This window comes from Haemorhous mexicanus, chromosome 14 (assembly GCF_027477595.1).
Source record: "Haemorhous mexicanus isolate bHaeMex1 chromosome 14, bHaeMex1.pri, whole genome shotgun sequence".
Classification (NCBI taxonomy): Eukaryota; Metazoa; Chordata; class Aves; order Passeriformes; family Fringillidae; genus Haemorhous; species Haemorhous mexicanus.
Genome location: NC_082354.1, coordinates 9561083 through 9583667, shown reverse-complemented (window position 1 = coordinate 9583667; position 22585 = coordinate 9561083). Strand labels below are relative to the sequence as shown.

The 22585-nt window shown below is 43.4% G+C and overlaps 1 protein-coding gene across 2 annotated transcripts in view; it reads right to left on the bottom strand.

Moving 5' to 3' along the window:
• Nucleotides 1–246: 246 nt before the first annotated feature.
• The window catches only part of COL4A6 (collagen type IV alpha 6 chain), a 110469-nt gene continuing 88130 nt past the window's right edge, over nt 247–22585 (bottom strand). For both annotated transcript variants that reach the window (XM_059859060.1, XM_059859061.1), the window contains 27 exons: nt 22165–22314; nt 20717–20821; nt 19726–19886; nt 18601–18780; nt 17842–18025; nt 15886–15957; nt 15396–15503; nt 14447–14668; nt 14048–14209; nt 11925–12095; nt 11098–11241; nt 10759–10884; nt 10263–10444; nt 9917–9980; nt 9358–9432; nt 8897–9004; nt 8065–8172; nt 7652–7723; nt 6270–6395; nt 5805–5921; nt 5467–5628; nt 4459–4557; nt 4040–4186; nt 3536–3652; nt 2676–2867; nt 2165–2451; nt 247–1582 (listed from right to left, as the gene is read on the bottom strand). In XM_059859060.1, the coding sequence (XP_059715043.1) occupies nt 1322–1582; nt 2165–2451; nt 2676–2867; nt 3536–3652; nt 4040–4186; nt 4459–4557; nt 5467–5628; nt 5805–5921; nt 6270–6395; nt 7652–7723; nt 8065–8172; nt 8897–9004; nt 9358–9432; nt 9917–9980; nt 10263–10444; nt 10759–10884; nt 11098–11241; nt 11925–12095; nt 14048–14209; nt 14447–14668; nt 15396–15503; nt 15886–15957; nt 17842–18025; nt 18601–18780; nt 19726–19886; nt 20717–20821; nt 22165–22314 (3902 nt within the window). In that variant the 3' untranslated portion in view covers nt 247–1321. The remainder of the gene's footprint in view (nt 1583–2164; nt 2452–2675; nt 2868–3535; nt 3653–4039; nt 4187–4458; nt 4558–5466; nt 5629–5804; nt 5922–6269; nt 6396–7651; nt 7724–8064; nt 8173–8896; nt 9005–9357; nt 9433–9916; nt 9981–10262; nt 10445–10758; nt 10885–11097; nt 11242–11924; nt 12096–14047; nt 14210–14446; nt 14669–15395; nt 15504–15885; nt 15958–17841; nt 18026–18600; nt 18781–19725; nt 19887–20716; nt 20822–22164; nt 22315–22585) is intronic.

Genomic DNA, 22585 nt, shown 5'->3' with positions numbered 1-22585 from the left:
ATATTGTCTCAGTTGTGCATTGATAATTTTCTGAATAATTTTATCCTCAAGATTTTTAAGCCAAGGTGACAGTGTATTTGCAAGGCACTCCTTTGAAATGTCCTGGAATGTCAATAGACAAGGATTTCACACGCTTCACTCCAGAGAGGTTAAAGGTAATAACTTTAGTCCTATGGAATGAATTCATTATAGGTACAAGCATACCTTTGTCATGGGTTTCCCCTAAAATACACAAGGAAAATCCAATTAGTGGCACTTCTCTTTAATTACGCCCTGAAGGAAAGTTAACAGTGCATACAGTAGAGATACAATTTTTTTAAACTTACAGCAATAAAGCCCAGAGGAAGCAGTATGCAACACATGGTGACTGCAGGAGTAAAAAGTGTACATCCCATAGCTCCTTACTCCTGCATCTGCATAAGCTTGCATGCCATCTAGTAAAGGCTCTACTTTTCAAACACACACAGCTTGAATAATAAGCTTGAAAATAAGTGTGCCAAAGCTGCCTCAGAAAGGAAATTTATGTTCATAGTAATAAAATGTTGGCTAATAAAGTATGGCTGCATATCAGTGGCTGCAAGGAGATAAGCACAGACCTTGAAGCCAACAGACCTGGAATATATTTCAACAGAAAGCAATGACAAATGGTAGAGGTGTTTTGGATTTATCTTCACATGAAAAATTGCATTAAGGTAGGCTGTGGATAGCAGGCTGGATTAGAACTGGTCACCTGTCACTGGAGGAAAGAATGTTCCATCTGTGTAATAAGCAAAGCAAATAATTCATTTTTCAATTTTTCTAAGAAAATCCATTATCAACCATTAGTGCATTGTGTTTCCAAGTCACCCAGCATATCCTGATAAATTTTAGCTGGTTCTGTATTTCACAGGAGAATGAGTCTCCACTCCCCTACACTAGACCAAATACTGTTTGCAAAGGCACTAATTAGGCATAGCTTTGGCAAAGTCTCTGGGTGATGACTGGATGTGCCTCGGACAGAGGAGTGGTACGAGGTGCCAGCTGCTCTTCAGTCTGAGTAAGGAACTCACTGAGACTTTCTGAGGTAGCCATAAAGGAGGGGGAAAAAACATCAAAGTAAAAACATAGCACCATGTTTCATTAAAAAAATGGCTTCAGAACACTGGTCTTTCCCTCCTCTGCGCACAATTTCCTGGACTTGAAACTTGATTTCTGTAGAGTTCTGGCTGTCTTGATTCACCCATCAAACACACACAAAAGAGGTTTGTGAATTTACCCTTCTCCAGTCAGTGATGTCTAGTGTGGGGTAACAAAGACTGTTCCCATAACTGCACTTCTGTTCCTACAAGTTCTTCATGCACACCTGGCAGCGGCTGACGCGAGTCCGAAGCTGCCCCGCTTTGAGAGTCTCTGAGGGAGGAGCACTGACAAACTGCTGCTCCTGCTCCACCGTGGTCAGCCAGAAGCTGTACTTGTTGGCAAAGTAGTGGCACGTTCCCCGAGCACCGTTGCACTCGATGAATGGAGTAGCTCGGAAATCCTCCAGGCAGGAGCCAGGTGAGACAAGGGACTGGCCTCCGCCTTCCGCCCCCGCTGCAGTGTGCTGAAATAAAGATGGCAAGTTCAGTGAGCTCAAAGGAAGAGAAGAAGGTACACAGGCAACCAAAATTATACCCTGGCTATGTGTTTCTGTCTCTAGAGTCAGGGCAGGAAGGCAAAGAGCAAAGGAACATACTTAGGCTGAATATGCAGGCCTGGAATAACAGAAAACCAGCTTTTCACTTGAAAGTTGGGAAAATTTGGAAACGATGCTGACATGTTTTTCTAACAATCTGACACTAATAAGCTTCTAGGAGAGTGCACTGGAAAACCTTCTCCACTGAGAAAGAGGATTAAGTCAATACTGCAGCTGAATTACTGTTTCCACATTTAAAGGTTTGAAGAACAAAGCTCTGTGGCGATACAGAACTTAGGCAGCAGTGTTACCACCAAAACTGATTAGGGCAGCTGCTAAACAGAGCAAACTCAGAGCTACAGCAACTCAGCTGATGAAGAAATGAGCTGAGGCAAGAAGAGACAAGGTTCCAGGTTCCTGTAACTCACAGAACACAGTCTCAGAGACCTCATTAGAGAGGAGAGATGGGAATGTTTGAAGCTGCCTTTGCACCAGCAGTAGTGTCCTTACCATAAGGAAGGAGTATCCTATCCACAGGCTGCGCCAGCCCAGGGGACACTGTGGGATGGTGATGTCCTGGCTGTGCACAGCCACAGCCTGGGAAGGTGCTTCACACACAGAGCACCTGCTGATGTACTGTGGGATCTGGGCACTGTCCACGGGCATCATGGGGATGGGAGCAGTGGTGGAGAGCCAGTAGGACTTGTCGTTTCGGCTGGCGTAGTAGCACACTTCATTGATGTTGCAGTAAATAAAAGGCATGGTGCTGAAGCGAGGCAAACATGAGCCAGCAAAACCTGGAAGAATCAGAGAAGTAGTCACACCAAGCATGTGGCAAAGACTCCAAGTCATACACACCAACTTTTAGTGGTGAGGATGGCATGAGTGACACCGTTCCCAGTGCAGATCTGGCCAAGCCACCTGCCACCAGCCCCACTACAGCCCTCTGCACTGCCACAGAGGATGGCTTCTTAGATGCTATTTTGTGTTATTCATTCTTGAGAGAATTCTGTCAACTCACCGAGATCCTGGTTGTGGGACTTCTCCTGCCCCTCCACATACAGCAAGCTGTAGCCATCCCAGAGCTTATTCATGCCAATGGGACAGGGGGGGATCTGCTCTGACTGACTGTGCTTCACCAGGGTGTACCCAACGCCCACGCTGCGGCCGGGCATGCCCGGCAGGCCAAGGGGACCCGGCTTCCCAGCAGCACCTAGGAGACAGAGGAAGAATCACTCCTGCCAAGGCACAGGGTGGACATCAGCTGGCTCTGTACCCCACCTGGCATTGCTTATGGCACTCTTGTACAATGAGGAACCCAAGCTATATGGTTGTTATATGAATTACTAGACTTAACAGCTCCAAAAGCAGTCATTTCACAGCACCACCCACTCATTCCCTTCCTCTTTTCATTCTCCCTCTTTGCCCAACAACTCTGGTGCCAGTGTGTTAGGTATATCTCAATCTCACAGTACAGTTGTTCTGAGGATCTCAAAGCACCAACCAAAACCCAATTCATTCATTTTTGCTATAGCACTTTTCTTGATGATATTTCTCATTGTGCCTTTCCTCTCCTGTCCAAGCCTCAGAGCTATGGTTACTGTGAATACTTTATCACTCCTCTAGATCTTCAAGATCATTCCCACATCCACAAAACATTAAAACCAAAAGGTGTTTAGAAATGCACCTACAGCAAGCACCATGACATCAACAAGGACAGGTGACACAACTTTCCTCACTGAAGATTAAATTTCCTTCATTGCAGATACAAAACACAATACCACAGAAATCCCCTGGCTTTCCTAAGCTAATTGGCTGTAAGCAAACACAATTCTACTGTTTGCTTCTTTTTGATCTGTGCTCCCCAAATCATAAAATTACCTTCAAATCCCTGTGGTCCTGGGGTACCTGAAAGTCCTGGATCCCCAGCCATGCCAGGGGTTCCAGGTAAGCCATCATGTCCTTTCAAACCAGGTCTTCCTGGCAAACCTTTTGGGCCTGAAATAAAATGCAGTTATTAGTATCATTATTTCCTCATTTTTCCTCACATATTGCTTTACTCCTGCAATCTTATTCCAGAAGGGAAATAAGATATCAGCAGCCATGCCAAGAGCTCACTCTTCACCAGCTGTGGTTATAAACAGCCACCTCCAAAAGAGGCCCCACCTGATCTGGTTGTCTGTAAAAGGATTGAGAGGTGCATCCGAGTATCACACATGGTTAAAAATGCAGCATTATATTTGTATATATTATATTTGTATGCATTTTGATGGAATTCTTTCCATAATTAAAAAAAAACACCTGTAAACATTCCTAATGCATTTGATAAAGTAGTGTTTTTCTCCCAGAAGAACAGCATTTTGGTGAACTGAGTGTACTTTTTACCTGGTTTTCCAGCTGGGCCATGGAATCCAGGATCTCCATCAAAGCCAGGAACACCATCAATTCCTGGCAGGCCAGGTAATCCTGCAGGAGCTGTGACTTCTTCTGGCTGTGGGGTTATTCCTGGAGCCCCTGGTCTGCCAGGGAGACCTGCACATGGGGCAAAAGATGTGTCACAAAAATCCCACAAAAACCATACTGATTTGATGCTAATCCTGACACAAAGGAGAAAAATGTGAAATTAGGACCACCTTTGTACATCAGCACTGAGTGTCTTGTAAAAAGTATGTCAAGCTCTAACTTATTTCAGCCTCTAAGAAATCAAGAGTCTCCCACATAAGGCCATTAAGGGAGCTCTGAAGTCGTCCCCAGCCCAAACCAGGTGCAATAAATAACAGCTTTTTAAATCCTCCGGCACTCACCTCGAGGGCCCATTTCACCTTTCAGCCCAGCATAACCAGGATCCCCTGGAGGCCCATCTTTACCTGGCATCCCCATTAGGCCAGGCTCACCTCTTGCACCTGCAAAGACACACAGCTAAGACTGGGCCTAAGCAGTAATTCTGACCCACAGCTGTGGCTCTCACTGATGGCAGCAACAGCACTGAGGCTCCAGGGTGGAGGGGACCACAACCCTCAAGGCAGTCTGTGCCCAATTTCACATCCATAATGCCTGGAGAGCCTCAAAACAAGAATTTCCACTGCTACCTAAAACTGTATTTTATTGAAAGTATCCTTCGCCTTCCTTGGGTAGTCCAGGGACAGGGTTTGGAGAGTACACATCTTAACTATTAAGTCCATCTCTGTGGACAGCACAGAGGGATGGGATCTGCCAGCCTACAAAGACAGCAGACAGCTGTTCATGTGACAGTGTCCAGGTTCTCCATCCTGCCCTGGCTTTTGACTCGTGTGGTGTCTCTCAAACCTTGCTCCGGGAGTCCCTGTGTGCAACTGCTCTTTGGCCTCCTTTCTACAGATCAAAGGGAGATCAACACGCTCCCTGCCTTAGCCCAGAACATCTCTGAACTCCTACAATCCTCTTAGCCTCTTGTTGAGACCTAAATCCACCACACTAATGCCTCTGAGCATACAGGACAGGTGGGATGAAACAGTAACTCCAGTCCTTGCCTAGAGAGCACAAGTGGGTCAACAAGCACAGCAACATTGCAGGTGGACACCACCTACTCAGAAAAAAAAACAATGATGAGAGGAAAAAGATAATTAGGGACACATTGAGAACACCTGGAGTGGCCCCACTTTGCTGCTTTTGGAGTCAGTAGGTAAAAGCTGCAGGAGTCGAAAGGAAAGACCAAGACCTCAAATTCAGCTATTACACCTGAATGAGGAGGCCACACTAACCATCCAATAACCATTCCTAGTGTCACATAACAGCTGCCAAACCACTCCCAGGTCCTTTCAAGGCAAGGTTACCTTTGATTCCAGATGCTCCAGGGAGTCCAATTGGACCAGTGGGTCCCACATCGCCCTTAATGCCTCTCAAGCCAAGAACACCAGGGAAACCTGGAGTGCCTGTGTCCCCTTGGTCAGAAGCTGGACCAGGGGGCCCTCGTGGTCCTGGAGGACCTGGAAAACCTAGAAACAACAGAGTTAACTGGCAACATCTATTTCTGGGGCAAAGTAAATTGTGGGGCTATCCCCAGCATTTCTTTCTGTGTGGGGAAAGGCTGGAGTCTCAACCTCTCTGACAAGGCTGTGAGGTACTGAATGGTAGCAGTGCCACCAGGACAGAGCTTCCAAACCACACACACCTGAACTCCCATCAGTGCCTGGAACACCAGCATCTCCACGTCTGCCCCGTATATCAGATGGAAGAGAAACTCCAGGTGTTCCTGGCAGGCCAGGCAGTCCCATAGGGCCAGGGGGACCTGGAATAAGAAACACAAAGTGAGGGACAACCAAAGGTCTTCATGGATCTACACAGACATTGACAGAAGCAGTGGCTGGGAAACATTTATACTGAGGAGAATCAAGAGACATCTCACTACAGGAGGGGAAACAACACATATTGTGCTGTTCAGGAGAGATAGAGATACTTTCAGAACTGCACAACCAACTGTTTCTCGAAATACAGAGCAACATCACAGATTTCACATTTGCCTGTCAAGCTTCTAAGCACCTTTGGGGCTTCAGGAATTGTCTTTGGTAGCTCTGCTGACCATGTAACCCATTAACCTCACATGAAATACATCCTGCTTTCAGACATCAGTATTTACCCATGTCTCCTGATGAGCCTTTTGCTCCAGGGAATCCTGCAGCTCCTCTTCCCAAGCCTGGAGAGCCTTCTTCACCCTTTGTACCCGGGAGACCTGCAGGTCCTTTCAGTCCAGCTTCACTCAGACCTAATTAAACATGGTTAACAAATATAAGAGAGCCCATTCAAATTGCCTAATAGCAGTCAAATTATTACACAAAATGAGTGGTGATTTAAAAACTAGCCATTTACTACTGTCTCTGGTGTTTTCAGTAGAGCAGCTGGAATTGGTGATTTGGTGCCTCACATGTTACTCTGGCTGTGCAGAGTGAATTTAAAGAATCTGTGGGATGCTGAGAGAAGAGCACATGACTGTTCTGGTCTCCCCACAAGCTCTTGCACAAGAATGGGAACACAGCAGTCCTGTGACAGGATCTGCTGCCAGCCTGTATGCTGTGTCTCTCACTAGGACACACCAGACTCAAGGTTTTGGTCTTAAAATAACCTTGTGGGCTTCATACTGCAACACAGGGAGGGAATTTGGTTTGCACAGACTGCTGCAGAATGCACACAGGCACGAGTGGTGCAGGGCAGAGGCTTCCCTCCTTCAGAATGCTCCTCTAGAAAAAGTATACATTAAAAGCAGCTCTCTCAGGAAAATTGTGGAGGATCTATATGCTGCAAATCATTGCCTTCTGATAATGTTTTAAACAAAGTAAACACAGACATTGTTTGAGTTGTACACATGAAGTCTATCAATTTTCATCCATAAAACAGCTGCCACAAATTTTAGCTGCTACTTTACAACATGACTGTAACTAAACAAGTCTTTTTGGTAAGATCTTTCTTCACTTTACTTTAGTAAAACCCTGTTTGCAACACAGAACTGCATTCCATTTCATATGATTCAAATATGAGAAAGTCCAGCAAAAGCTCCCTAAAAGTAGAATCTGGAAACAAATCAAAGAAATCAGCTTCTGATTTTATTGATGCCTTCCCTTGAGCTCCATATAATGGAGGACTCTGAAAAGCAGTACAGAAACATTTCATTGCTAAGTCCAATTCAAAGCAAGCATTTGGTGCTGCCCTGCTCAAATCAAACATCCATTAGAAAGAGTTTTATGATTTCATTCTATTAGTTTTCCAGAAGTGACACAATCCTTCAGGAATTCAAGGAGAACCATCACCAGAAAAGCCTCTTCAACTCCACAGGCTGCATCCTGTTCTTACTGGCATTGAAGAAGAGTTGGTTAATGCACATTCAGTATCCTGAGGTTTTTCTTCAGGTCATAATTAAAGCCAGTACTGGGTGGAATAGGGGAATTTTGTGGGAAACATTGCTCTCATGGAGGAACAGTTACATACCTCCCTAGCTATCACACTTCCACTACACATTTCCTTTACCTGGTGTTCCAGGAGAGCCTTTTGTGCCTGGCAAGCCATTCAGACCATTTAAACCTGGAAATCCATGAAAGCCTGAGGAGACATTGGGAATGCAAAAGTGAGCCCAGGGGAGCACAGTACATAAAGCTGTAAATCTTCCTTCACACAAGTGCCCTTCACAGAAACTCTTCCCACTGCTCTCTCCAGTTTTGTCCTCCATGAACACCCATTAGAGATTCAAACCAAGTGAAAGCCCGTCCCTTTGCAGCCCTTCCTCTGCTCCTTCCTAGCAGCTGGTGCCTGCACAAGGTTGCCAAGAGGGAGCCCTTTCCCACGCACAGCTGGCCCATCACACGCTGCCTGCCCGAGACACCTGGACAAAACTCTGCTTTTCTGACCCAAATCCTCCTTCCATGTGCAGATTGCACACCTACCTTTAGGTCCCACTGTTCCACGAGCTCCAGGGAACCCGACAGCTCCTGGCTGTCCCGGGGGTCCTGGTGGGCCTGGGGCTCCTCTCAGCCCAGCATTTCCAGGGATTCCTAAAAGCAAGCAGAAAAATATTCCTGTACTACACATCATGTCCAGGCTGAAACAGCTCACAGCTCCATCTTACAGCTTCTGTTCCTGCACTTAACTCATAAGATAGGTGAATAAATTACTATTTAAATAAAGCAAAATCAGATCCAAATCTCTTGTCATGCCACCATTAGCATCGCATTTACAAAACTATTTTTGATTTTGTTAATCATAGCAGTGACATTCTTCATCATCCACTAAGTAACACATGAACAGTTCACACACAAATAACTAATTAAATTGTTCTTTCAAATAGAACATTTCAATAACAACTTTCACTGTTCTCCAACCTTTGATCTTGATAACCATCTGGGAATCTACCTGCTAATTACCCCCCAACTCAAGGACACTTGTGGCCATTTATCCGGGTAGGTTTGGCTCAGGAGAGGAAACAGACAAAAATGTTGCAATGAAAGAGCTGTGAAGAAGCTGCTAATGCTTGTATCTAACAGATCTTCCCTATTTGCTAATGGTATTCCTTTGGGTTTCAGTGTTGCAGGATTCACCATATTTGAGCAGCAGGACAAGCTGTCATCTTGAACTACTATCCAAGAAAATTCCCATTTTCTTACCAAACTTCTTGTTTAAGCCTCAGCTGAGACAGGCCCAACAGGGCTAAGGAAGCATCAAGGTGAGGTTGTCATAGTCACAACATGAGCTGCAGAACTTAAGTGCTCAGTCCAGTACCTGCTGGTCCTTCCTGGCCAAGATCTCCTGGGCTGCCTTTGGGTCCATTCACCCCAGTGTTTCCTGGATAGCCTGGTTCACCCTTGAGTCCTTCTCTCCCTCTCTCTCCTAAAAGATATAAACATTCAAGTCAAACTGGAGGAAGGCATGAAGAGGGTGAGAAACATGGCATGCTGAGGTTGCAGCACTTGTGTTTGCTCAGCCATCACCTGGGCCCTGGGCTGGACTCCCAGGGTGCCAATGCCAGTGCAAACTCACTCCTCAAGAAGTGAAGTGAACCCAGCATTAGAACTAGGCTGGTCTCAGATGTGTTCATTATCATCCAGATTTGTGACCACCTGGATTGCAGACTCCACAAATCTCACTTTCAGGATTACAAAAATACCCAAATTTGGCAATGCCAACCTGTTTAGTCTCTAGAATTTTGTATTCTTGAAGTGAGCAACCAAGGCCTACTTTACCTGGAAACCCTGGGTCCCCTCTCTCTCCTTTTGGTCCAGCAATGCCAGGAACACCGAGAGACTCTCCCTGTTCACCTGGGAAAGAAAGGAAGGGCCATTCTGTCATTGACTATGGACATCAGTTTCCAGGGCTTGTTTAAGAAAATAAACCTTGCTATATTTCAAATTCATGGTGCAAAGAAAGACAATAGCAAATGATGCACCTGAGTCTTATAACCATGCACCAATGGATGCAGATCCACTCAGGCAAATGCACAAGACTGACATTTACAGGTAATTCCACAACATCCTGCACTTTTGACATGAGGAGAAGAGAGAAAAGGGGGCTTTTTGCACTGTCCAACAGGTTTGACACAGTGCTGTGGCCAAACTTCAAGGAACCATGAAGTATTTACGTTTGGTATGGGTCTTGTCTGAATGAAGCCTCTTACAAGGGGATACTTCCTTGGAGCCAGTCACTGGAGAGCAATGGACACTTCCAGAACACTTATTCCTTTGTGTCATTAACATTAGGACTGTGTGTAATGAAATACCATATACACTGTGAAAGGTTTTTTACCCTTTGGACCAGGAAGGCCAATAGGTCCTGGGAATCCAAGTGTTCCTGTGGTGCCATCTGAACCCTGAAAGAAACCAACCCAACCACAATTAATCTTTGCTTTTTTGTTTTTTATTCTTGCTGTTTCAAGCTTGGGTCATGTGGAATAACAGAACACAAAGGTGTAGGAAGAAATACTAATTAAAATGTCATTTAATGGTATGAGCCAAACAAAAACAATCTGGAAGTTTTGTAAGGAAAAACCCTGCTAGGTTCTGCTGCTGTGCTACAGAAGAACCTATTAGAACACAGGGTTTTGCAAAGAGCACCCAGAGAAGATGATGATACTTAAGAAGTAGGTACTTACCCTCTCTCCTGGCATTCCTGGAAATCCCATGATACCATGTGCACCCTTCTGTCCTGGCAGGCCAGGTTGTCCAGGTGGACCAGGGAAGCCTGGGTCACCATGAAGACCTCTCTCTTTGCTTGGTGACCCAACTGGACCAGGGAGACCAGGCTGTCCACGGCTTCCTGGGATTCCTTTATCACCTGGGTAATACAGAAGAGTGGAATTCCATTCAATAATACAGACATCCAGCTCATTTGGGTCAGTTGACCTGTTACCCTAAACTCCCCCAAAGAGGAAGAAGGGATGGCATTAGATCTACAGAACAGAACTTCAAAGGAAAACTGTCTTCTCAAAATCCAGAACTGCCATAAGCAAGTCTTGCTAGATTGGGAATGGCAGAACTGAAAACAGTATCACTGTAGGCACTGCCAAAAGGACAGACCCTGCTCCTCTGGTAACAAGCCCAGATACTGAACAACTGATACTGGCAACTAACTGCAATGTGGTGAAATACCTCTAGGTCCTGGGAATCCTCCCAGTCCAGCTAATCCAGGATCTCCTTTGTCTCCTTTGATTTGCAGTGCCTGTTCTGAAGTCCCAAGAACAGGAAGACCTGGTGGACCTATATCACCTCTGTCACCTGAAGAAATAAAAAAGTCAGGAAATCTTGCAAAATAACCTAGCAGAGAAAAACAGAACTTCCATGTCTCCTGATGCAAATTCATTAGTACTCTTCGGTAAACAGGCCAAAGTATTGAAAAATAGAAGATTACAATATTTAGAAGAATGATACCAGACACAGACATCTCAGAATTGCCTCCTAAGTCCCTAAAGCCATTCAGCTGTTTCTCACCTTTTTGACCTTGAAGTCCCTCAACTCCTGGACTTCCTTTTCCTCCAGCTGTGCCAGGAGCTCCTTTAAGCCCATTCACTCCAGGGACACCAGGCAGTCCTGGCATGCCAGGGAAACCAAGCAGGCCAGAAGAGCCCTTCTCACCTGCACAGAAATGTTGAGAATTAAAAAGGGAATATCAGTCTCTCCTGGTACCCTGTACACCCACCCTGGAGCAGGGAGAAGCTGCCTGGGTCTGGCCAATCACCCAAATCTGGGTACTTGAACAAGCACATGGCACAGGCACAGCACTGTCCCTTCTATCAGTCACAATACTTTCAACCAGCACTTCTCAGTTCATCTTTGAGAGCCTGGTCCTGCTTCCAGTGCAGATCAAACACAATCAATTTGCAAGAGAACAACATGCAGTTCCACAGCTCTATTGCTTTGTGTTATTCTCCAGGTAACCAGCTCGCACCTGGATCTTTAAGTACCAACCAGTATTGGTGCTTAAAGATCACACAGTTTGTAAATTTTTACTTCCCATTTGATTTGTGCTTGATTCTCTCCCTTCTTTCTATAAATTTCATTCACTGTCCATTTCTTCAGTGTTCTTGTCTATTTTGATTTACACAATCCTTGGTCCACAAGGACCCAATCTATCTTCAAGATCGATTTCCTTAGGAACATTATTGATAATTAAGTCCATAATTTGTAACTTGGCAGCAAAACAAATGCATCCCAACACTAGCTGGGGATTCATTCCATTCCAGCAAGTTGGGCCTAAAATCAGCACCAGGAAAGTCATTTTTTCGTGGGCCCAGCAATCTCAGGACTGAAACACTTACCTTTTGGCCCAGAGAAACCTGGATGTCCATCTTGACCAAAGGGCCCAGGTGGCCCTAAGAATCCTCTTTCCCCAGGAGATCCTGGAGCACCATCAAGACCTGGGAAGCCTTTCATGCCAGCAGGGCCTTGTGGTCCTATATCCCCAGCCACACCTTTGACTCCAGGAGGTCCTGAACCAACACAAGAAAGAACTCAATCCAGGATATTGCACAGAACTAGGACAGTTTGTGGCAGCTTCCCAAGCTCTTTAAACACAGCACTGTTTTTAATGACAAATGGACCTTTTGGCACATGCAGCCTACTAGAAGGCATAAAGCTTAGAACTGCAGAAGCATTAGTCATCTAATAATGAAATACCTACAAGGAGGGTTACTGCCTAGATCACTACACAACTGACAAGAGTGAAACCCCTTATTTCGACCACCAGACACTGACCTGCAATGCACAGTCTTACCTTCATCATCAGGGCAGCCAAGACAGAATGGGGAGCATCATTAATGCCAGCTTCTGCTCCCTACCCCATTGTCTGGGTGAACCAGAGATCAATCAGCTAGACAGGCTTATTTTCACAAGTTCTTATTTACACCTTGGTAGTTGAGCTGTACTTCTCAAGAGCCAATTGCTCCCTACAGGAACAAGCTGATTGTTCTCTCACAAAACCAATACCATATGCACTATTTTGCCTCTAAGTGTTTCTAGCTGAAGCTTTGTAATGGTTTACAATTTTAAACAAAGGCACAAACCATTGAAAACAGAATGCTCAGATCCAAAGGAATGAAGAGAGGAAAAAAATCAGATGGCTTGTGAAAAATTACCTTTGCTTCAGTTGCAGTCAATATTCAAGTTCTGTTATACTCAGCACTTTGTGCAACAACCCAGCATTTTTTTAAGCAGATGAAAGAGCTGCCTTATTTAAGAACACAAGGAAAACACACACACTTAAAATCTCTGCATATTAATAATTTCCTCATAGGCTTGAGACTTTGTTACTGTCTGAGCATTCTCATGACAATGGTTCTTTGCCTCCTGCTTTGATTAGCAATGATAAGGGGTATCACCTATGGTCAATGCAATTCTTGTAGCATTAAAAGCTGGGTTGTTAGTCCATGAGCTTTTATGCTACACTGCATTTTCTCACCTTGACAGCCTATGTGAAGAACCCATAACCAAACAGTGTGACATCAGAAATGGAGAGTTGATGATAAATGGAATAGAAACATGGTGAAGGAAAAAACAGACAAAATATGTAAACAGAAAGTAAAAGGCTACAAAAGAAATTAATGATTCAGGGAGACAACAGCTGCAAAAAAACTTAGTTATTTGGAGCTTATCATCCTAGCAATGGGAGGTTTTTAAAAACAGTTGAAGAAAAGTCAAATATGGCATACAGACCACAAATGTGAAACAACAGAGAGGCAGAAAGAATGCTAATATTAAAATTTTTAAAAATTAAAAACCCCATAATTTTCATGTCAAGTGATGTTATTGCTTTCATTCATTCATTGCCACTGTGCTTCAGCACTGTCATTCTTCTATGTCAGAAGAGCACTTTTATGTCCCAGACCATCATCTACCAATTCCCAGGTCTCTCTTTGCTTGGTTCTCCAATCTTTCATATATTATTATGAAACACTTCAGTCAGTGCAGCTTTACAGATACCACTATACTTGAGTGGTGGGGATTTTTTCCTCCAAAGTGAAGGAAAATAAAGTTCTCTTCTGCCCCAGCAAAGAGAAAAACAGAGAAGTGCTTGTCCTGAGAAAGTCAACAATTTTTCAATCTAAATCACATTTCAAACAACCTCACACAACAGAAATTAATTGCCGTGATAATGGGAAATGAAGATTAGTCAATGATACAGCCAACATGTAAGAGCAAAGATGTTAAAAACTTATTGACATTTAAGATGTTTTCTTCTATCTTTCTGCTGTACTTCCTACAGTATTGGGGTAACATTTCCCAGCAGGAATTGCCCAGCAGCCAGAGTCAATAGGCTCAAATTCTGCGCTGTTATCCCTAACCAGAGGCAGGAGCTCACTCTGAGCAATGCCAAACTTCTCCCATACTTCAACACCACAGAGCTCAGCTCAGCTACTTGTCTTCATTTGAAAACACCACATACCTGGTGCTCCTGCAAGGCCAGCTGATCCCAAGGGTCCTGGTTTTCCCTTAATGCCAAAAGGACCTCCAGGGCCAGGAGGACCCCGCAATCCAGGAACACCGGAATATCCTGGCTGACCCTGCTCACCCTTAACACCCAGGAGGCCTGGTCTTCCATCCAGCCCTGGAAACAGAGTGATGGGAGGTTACAGAACAAATAAAGCAAAATTCACACTTTTAATTAAAAAATGAGTTTTTATAAAAGCCTTTGAGTTGCATTAGATTCTAAAAGAAAACCAGCAAATCACCATCTATGAGCAGCTCAGAGGAGTTGCATTATCTTAAAGTGATTGGAAAGAGGAAGGGTCTTTGAAAGAAAAACAGTTTGATATTCCCAGATACAAGCAATATCTGTGCTTACCTTTTGGTCCTGGAAATCCAATATCACCTGTAAGCCCTTTATCACCTGGAAGTCCAGGTCGGCCACGCTCTCCCACAGTTCCACTCTCAGCACCAAATACATCTCCAAGAGCTCCTTTTATTCCAGCTAAGCCTGGAGCACCCATTTTCCCAGGCAAACCATCTGTTCCATCCAGTCCTGGAAGTCCTTGTGAGCCTTGCTCTCCTCGAGGCCCAGGGAAGCCTTGAAGATCCATAAAAGTCACTCAACAGAAGTACAGAATATGGCTTCCAATAGCATCTCAAATGTACATTTTAAAAAGTTCCATTAAAGAAAAAGTTGCTTGAAAAGTTGCAAAATATTTCAGTACTGAATTAGAAATAATAATTGGTGATAGAAGGTGATGAAACTGTTGAAAGGTTTAGTATTTTTGGCTTTTTTTTCCAATAAAATAATAGTGTAGAAGTGTGTAGCTGCAGCTATATCAAGCATTCCAAGCTTGGTACATTAAGCAAAAGGACAAAACCCCTAATCCTCATCACCTTTGCTTCTTGGTCTCTCTTTACACAACCATCAGAAATTCCTATGGCTAAAATGAGTCCAAGCACTGTGTACAGTGTGCCTTTACCAGAGAACCACGGGGCTTAAAATAAATGTTACACTAAATTTGTGGCTAACCTAAACTGGAACAAAGTATGTGACAACGGTCTCTGGAGAAACAAACTGCTGACCTCTTTTCTCCCAGCAGTGATACAGTGTTACAGGCAGGTGATAAACATGCTGAATATTTCCTTTGTTTTCTCCCAAGCTGCAATCACTTGCCTGCATTTGCAAGGAGCACAATGGAACACTCAATGGAGCAATAGAATGTGTGAGGCAGAAGTGGCCAGGAAGGTCAAATAACTCTTCTGATAAAGTACTGTACACATTGATCAGACAATAAAAAGAACTCCAGCAATTTCCCTCTTACCAGGTTCCCCTTGCAAGCCTATTATTCCTGGAGACCCTGGCTGTCCTTTAGAACCATGTAACCCAGGTTGGCCTGGAATGCCAGAAAAGCCTTTGCTGCCTTTGGGACCTAAGGGTAAAAATATATTAATTAATAATATCAACAAATAGAAGAAGACAAAAACACAGCACAGGAAAACAGGATCAAGAATTTTCTGCAAAGCTGGGGCTGGATACAAAATTTAAGCTAAATAAAGTCTCAAAGCTATGGCCACACAGAAGCAGAAGGTTTGTGTTCAAGGCCTCATGAAGGCCAAAAAATGGTGCAGTTAATATGATCCTCCATGGGATTTAGGCCTAGTCACTTTGGAAAAAAAAGGACATTGTTCTGCCAGTTAACCCTCAGGAATAACTATCACTTGGAGGAGGACTAATTGGGAGGTATTATCTTCTTTGACGAATGAGTGCTGTTTGGCAGTCAGTCAGTGCATTACATCATCCTGCATCCCCACCTGGCAGTCCTGGAAAGCCGGGAGTCCCTGGGGGCCCATATGCTCCAGGAACTATGCAGGGCAAGGTGATACCTACAACAAAGAAACACCAAGGTTGGAGCCTGACTCTGCCAGTTTAAGCCAGTGATACTGTATTATTGCCTTTATCTTAAATTTCTTATTAAATTGTAGTTCTGACTTGGGATCTCTCACTGGTTTGCTTTCAAACTAGTACAAAGTCACAAACTCTTTAAATGTTTTTTATCATTTTCACAAAAAGGCCTTTCAGTCTGGACAAAAAAGGAATGATTATTTCTTCTACCCATACACATTTCTTTAATATTAGATGAAACTTACTACATCAAAGGATGATATATATATTTTAATGTATGCATTTTATTTCCTAGTATGGGAGGAAAGGTGCACTCACAAGTTTTCTTACACATCTCTGTGGAGGCGCAAACTGAACTGGCTAATGACCTACTCCCTTTCCCACATGTTCTGACTATAAATACTCTCCTAAACAAAGGACTGTTCATTGTTCCCAAAGCTTTCATGTAGCACTCATAAAAAGCTGGCTTCTGATGTACTCTGCAGAATAAATGGAGTTCACATCATGTACAGAGCATTTTGCTTTTACTTATCTCACAATGCAACTTTAATTTAGTGGATTCTGTAAGAGAAAATTTACTGAACAAATATGTAAGCTTTCACAACTAGGAATTAGTAAAGCTTTTAGCATTTAGCACGTGACTTGAATTGGAAAAAAAAGCTTATGCAGACTATCCCTGGGGGATATTAATGTTACATCAATACAATGGACATCTCCTCCCCTAACAACAAGGCAGCATGACACTGCTGTGAGGTGCTGTCCCCATCCAGCACATCTGGTAAACTCCTGGGGCTGCCCTGGCCTTGCTCTCACCTCCCTCTGGGTCTGAGATTCCTCTGCCAACTCTTCTCACTGTGGTGGTCTTATCACCAAGGGTTTTGAGCTCAGAGCATCACTTTATCAGTCCAGAAATCTATGCCACTATATTATGCCTGCAAATACTTTACTAGCTCTGCATTATTGACACAGACAGAATTACAAACCTAGAAGCCCAGGTATACACAGCATGCAAAATACACTGAAACTCAGCATTGACAAAATAAAAATACTGTTTACCTTAATTATATTTAAATGGTTGACATGGAACACTGGGACCAGCTTTCTGCAGTCATTTTGTAATGAAAACATTTTCCATAAATGTTTAGACATGAATTTCCATGTAACTAAATTTGAGAATGAGCATAAAACAGCATATGTGAACTATTATCTAGCCCATCTTTGCTTACTTTATCACTTATCATTATGGTATGCTTTAGGTGCATATAATGACACACCAATTGAGCCAAACCACAGTACCTCAGGAAGCAATCAGAGCCCAGAGCTGGTTGCACAAGTCATAACTGAACTCCCTACCTGACTGTCTTGACAACCTCTTATTCATCAACACCTGTTCATTCATACAATGTATTACCATTTCTTCTTTTTAAAAAATCTGGAGCTCTTATTTCAATAATAGTAATAGTTCTGAAAACTGAATCAGACACCTCAGATATCAGTGAATTGCTGCTTTTATTTGGACAATGATTTGGGTATTTTCAAAAGCCTCATTTTACCACTCTTCCTAACCACCTTTGGTGTAAAATGGCTCTCCAACAATTGTCAGGGTCCATCTAATACTCTTAGTATTTCAGCACTGCTTGAGTGTTTATTGCTTATTATCTGTGTCCTCCTGAACATGACACTTGAGAAATCTGTGACTGCTATGTGAGGCCTGATGAGCCCACAAACAAGTTTCAATTAATTTGAAGAGCATCTTTAGCCTAATGCAATCTTCTGGCCTGGCCACAGGCACAGCAGTAAATTGAGTACCATTTCACTCGCAGCTTTACCCTTTTCCAAGTAAGAGCAGACCCAGCAATACTTACCTGGAGGGCCTGGAAGACCTGCTTGTCCTGGAAACCCATCCATTCCACTGTCACCTGGTGGTCCACGAACTCCACTAGGGCCTGGGTATCCAACACCAGGAGAACCAGGCTCTCCTCGATGGCCCTTGGAGCCAGGTAATCCTGGCAGACCCTTTTCACCTGGGAAACCCAGCCCACCATCACCCTGTGCACAGCAAAGACAACAACAGCTCAAAGTCAAAGGGATGCAGAAAGAATGTCCACCACTATAATTTTTAAAAGTGTGTGAGAGTTTGGTTGGTTCTGTGCAAAGTCCAGGTGAGCCTGAAAAGATACACAGAAACCACTGTAAATTATCCATCTTTATTTTAAAATGCAGCAAAACTTGGTGACTATTACAAAGAATATTTTATGTTGTATTTGCCAAAATGCAAATACTACAGATTCTGAAAGACATTTACTTTCTTTTTAATTGATAAGATTCTGGTGTGATTTTTTTTTTCTATTTCAAGATTTTACTTATAATTATGCCTACAATGTCTTTTGTCTTTCAGAACTCAACACAGAACAGCATAAGGGTCTAGTGAAGTTTATCTTTCGACAGAGGCATTAGGAATGCTAATTATTAATCCTGACCAACACAAATTTGTGCTCAGGGACTGTGAGCTTTTTATGTATTTGAAGCTTTACCACAGGGCTAATCAGGACTAGTTTGCCAGGCTTGGCTGCTTTCTCTTATTCCAGTTCTGAAGCACTGCTGCTAGGTTAATCTAGACTTACTGGAGGGCCTGGTGGGCCTGGCAAGCCTGGAAGTCCATCCCTGCCTGGAGCTCCTGGGATGCCTGAAGGTCCTCTGGGCGCTGTCGCACCGCGGTCCCCACGGGCACCTTTGACTGTTGCATAGGATGGATCCCCTTTTTCTCCCTTAAGGCCTGGAAGTCCTTGCTGACCAGCTGAAGCCTACAGACCAATACATAAAGAAAAGGAATGTGCAGAGAAAAGGCTTTGCTTCTTAAAAATGTCATACAAGGACACAATGACCAGATCAGAAAGAATCTCCAGAGAGTTTCCTATTGTGTACATTAACTTGGGAGGGAAAAGAGGTTGGTATGTTTTCAGCTGTTTGTACTGTCACTACAGCTCCACAGTGGCAAGCCAAACCTTGGTAACAGTGACAGCAATCTTGCATGGCATCTGGGAACATTACATCACTCACGATATAATGAGACCCAAGTAATGAAACTTCTTCCCTATTGCTTGGTGTGCTGCACTTACTGACACTGATGAAGATCCTCTGAAGACAAATGACTTGTATCTTTATGGACTACGATCTTCAAAAGTAAATACTTGCAATGAGCAATGCTCAGCACTTTGGAAAATCCTATTTGTTATGGTAGCTGTCTGATAAAAACCAGAGCTCAACTCTCATTGATGTATTTAGCATACAGTAGTTAGGATGCAGACTCCATCTGTGGAGCACAATTTTTATAGCTATGAGCATTGATGTGGAAAGATTTCCCTGTTTGATTTTTCAGATCTTCTCTCCATGCACATGTACAACAGCTTCCCCAGCCAGCCCTCACTTAGGAAGAGCCCTGGGTCTAATCCAACGTATGTCTACTTCCAAGAAGTCCTGGGATGAATAACTCTTACTGCTTTTCTCTTGACTGATGAATGTGCAGTTCTCAGAATTTAAGAACCATTTGTTCTCCCATTTTTATAGCTGATAGTATCTCTACTTTCAGTTTCTTTACACAGATCAGTTTCTAGGTGGATTTTTTTAAAAAATCCAAACAAATAGAAGCAAATACGAAAAAAAAAAAAGTGTTCTTTCATTACATTTAAGACCAGCAATTGCTCATGGCCATAATTCAGAGTAACCAACATAAACTGTTCCTGCCTTACCGGAGGGCCTCGCAGTCCTGGTGCTCCCACAGAGCCTGGGTCCCCACCAATGCCCTTGGCACCAGGCACACCAGGGCTTCCTGATGGACCTGGTAGGCCTGAGATGCCTTTTAAGCCAGCTCTTGTAACTCCTCCATCACAAGCACAATCACCTGCCTCTCCTGGAAAACAGTCCAAACTGAGTTTCATTTGGATAAAGACCCTCTTCAGTTGCAAGAGCTCCAAAAGCAATATTTGATTCAATTAAGACAAAGCCATTCTCATATTCTCATTCTCCTCTGCTCAGTGATGTGAGTGCCAAGGTTTTCTCCAGTTTAATTTCCATGCAATGCCCATCACCAAATAACCATGTGTGGCACAAACCTCAGCACTTCTAGACCTTTTCCCAAAGGTTTAAACTTTCCTAAACAGATGGGTTTAGGGGAGTTTTAGGGAGGTCTTGTGCATTTTTTAAGAGATAGTTATCAGAAAAAACAAATCCATAGTCCCCCTCACAGTAGGTTACAATGATCCCCTGAATTGTTACTGGTCATGGACCCAAACAATCACCAAGCATAGTGATATCTGTGTCAGCATGGATTTTGTCATGTTGGTTCTGTCACACAGTAAGACCCAAATTCTCATGATTTTTAGCACAGGGGAGAATAAAATTAAGTTTTTTTTTTCATTTACAGCCTCTATTGCAAAAAGCAGTAAATAAGATTTTATTTCTAAGTCTCATGGCTTTAAAGTATATCTTACTTAGGCAATTTTCTGTGCATGATATATTTATCAGCTTATCTGCCTGTGCAGAATAAGAAGAAGAAATAGGATTTTACTGACAGTGCTGGGCACAACTGTCTCTAAATTGCAAAGGCTGTTGCCTCCTTCAACCCCTCCTGTGATTTGTCATAAAGAAACTCACAACTCATCCTTTAGGATATTAACCACACGTAAATATCTTTCAGCCCGATGACAGCTGAAAAGCTCTCTCAAAACAAGAGTCAATTACCTTTGTAGCCCTTTGGCCCCAAAGCTCCTGGCAGCCCTCTTTGCCCAGGCTCCCCTGGGACCCCAGTCCTTCCACTCAGGATTATCCCTGGGGAGAATGAAGGGCCTATAGGCAGAAAGAAGGCAAGGAAAAGCCATGAGAAGGCTGATCTCCAGCTCATTACTGACTTACAAAATCAGTGATGCAACTGACACCAGACAAAACTGCAACTGTGGACATAACACAAGGAGATGGATCTTGGTTGGTAGCACCCACGGTAGTTCTGCAGTTCTCTGCCACATTTGTTTCCAGCTCTTCATACAGAAAAGCAAAAGTTCTCACAGTGTGGATCCAACAGAATTTAATTCCTCTACTCTGCCACTGCACTTTTTCACAGATTTACCAGCTGACCAAAGAACTCACCCAGCTGTGGACAGGTAATGTAAAGAATGGCAAACGACTTTCATTCAGTGGTTGCAGCTCAGGAAAGATACTAAAGGGCAAAAGGGTTAAGGGGACTTTCCCTGCCCCTCACTTCATGACTGCAGGACTGTTGTCTACATCTCTTTATATGCTGAATGGAATGAAACATAAGTTGATGGAAACAGCAGCAGAAAACAATCAAACATAATCTAAAATTACACTGTCTGTAAACCCTTCCCCTCTGTGACAACAGTAGGATGGAGTGCTGACCAGCACGGTCTGATGCTCCATGGAGACAAACTGCAGCCATCAGCTAAACACAGCAACAGGAGCTTTACAGACTCTGCAGAAAATTGAGCCAGATTTGACTAGCAAAAAGTTAAGAGAACACTTGTTTCTTCTCCACAGAAAACCAGTTTATCAGACTATGCTCACTGGCTCCATCACTGGAGTGTCCCTGTTCTGAAGGATTGGCTCTCAAAAGAATACCAGCTTATGGTAGGATAGTAAAACACAGTTTTGTAAACTCAACCCTGATCCTGTAATACGCAATTTCTGAGGAAAACAAAACAACACACAACTAATTTAATACAGACATTCATGCAAATGAACATCTAAAAACAAAATTCTATTTCCTTAGGTCTGGAAACCATCTCTTCAGGCATCCTATCTGACTCCTGGTACCCAAACTACCTGCTCACAAGACACACATTTGCCTCAGGTATTCATAAGGGCTTTGGTCTATTCTTTACCTAAGCCAACAAGCCCTTCAAAGCCCTTGGTGTCATAAACTTTGTGTACACAACTTTGTGCTTCAATCTCTCAGGCTACCACGCTCAACAATAATTAGGTTTATTGTCATACTTTAAAGGAGTGTCAACTCATATATATAAGTTTGTGAGCCACAATCACAATGAGGTGTCAGTCAAACATTTGCAGTTCACAGATGAACAATCCTTGCTGGCAAAGAACTAAATATATAAATGATTATTTATCCTGTTTCACTCTGAATCTAATACAAAAATAGATGTAAAAATTCTACATACGTGGTGAACCAGGCAATCCTGGTGCCCCTGGCAGACCTGGTAAACCACCTCTGCCAGGAGGGCCTGGTATTCCAATTGTTGCTCTTCCTGGTTCTCCAACTTCACCCTTCACTCCTGGAACACCTGGAGAGTCTCCAGGGCCCATTCCATCTAGACAATAATGACACAATGAACAGCTCTCCAGCAGCAAACATCCTGAAGTATTTTTAATGTTAAGATAATTACCATTGTACCCTGAACTGCAATCATGTTAGGACAGAACAATTCATAATTTTACACCAAGGAAAAAGTACTAATTGGAGGGACCAACTGGCTCCCATTTACACACTCCGTTGGTGATCCAAAATACTTCACAGCACTGTTTAAGTCCCTATGATCAATCAGACAATTAACTATGTAACACTGAGGGGGGTTTATTTTC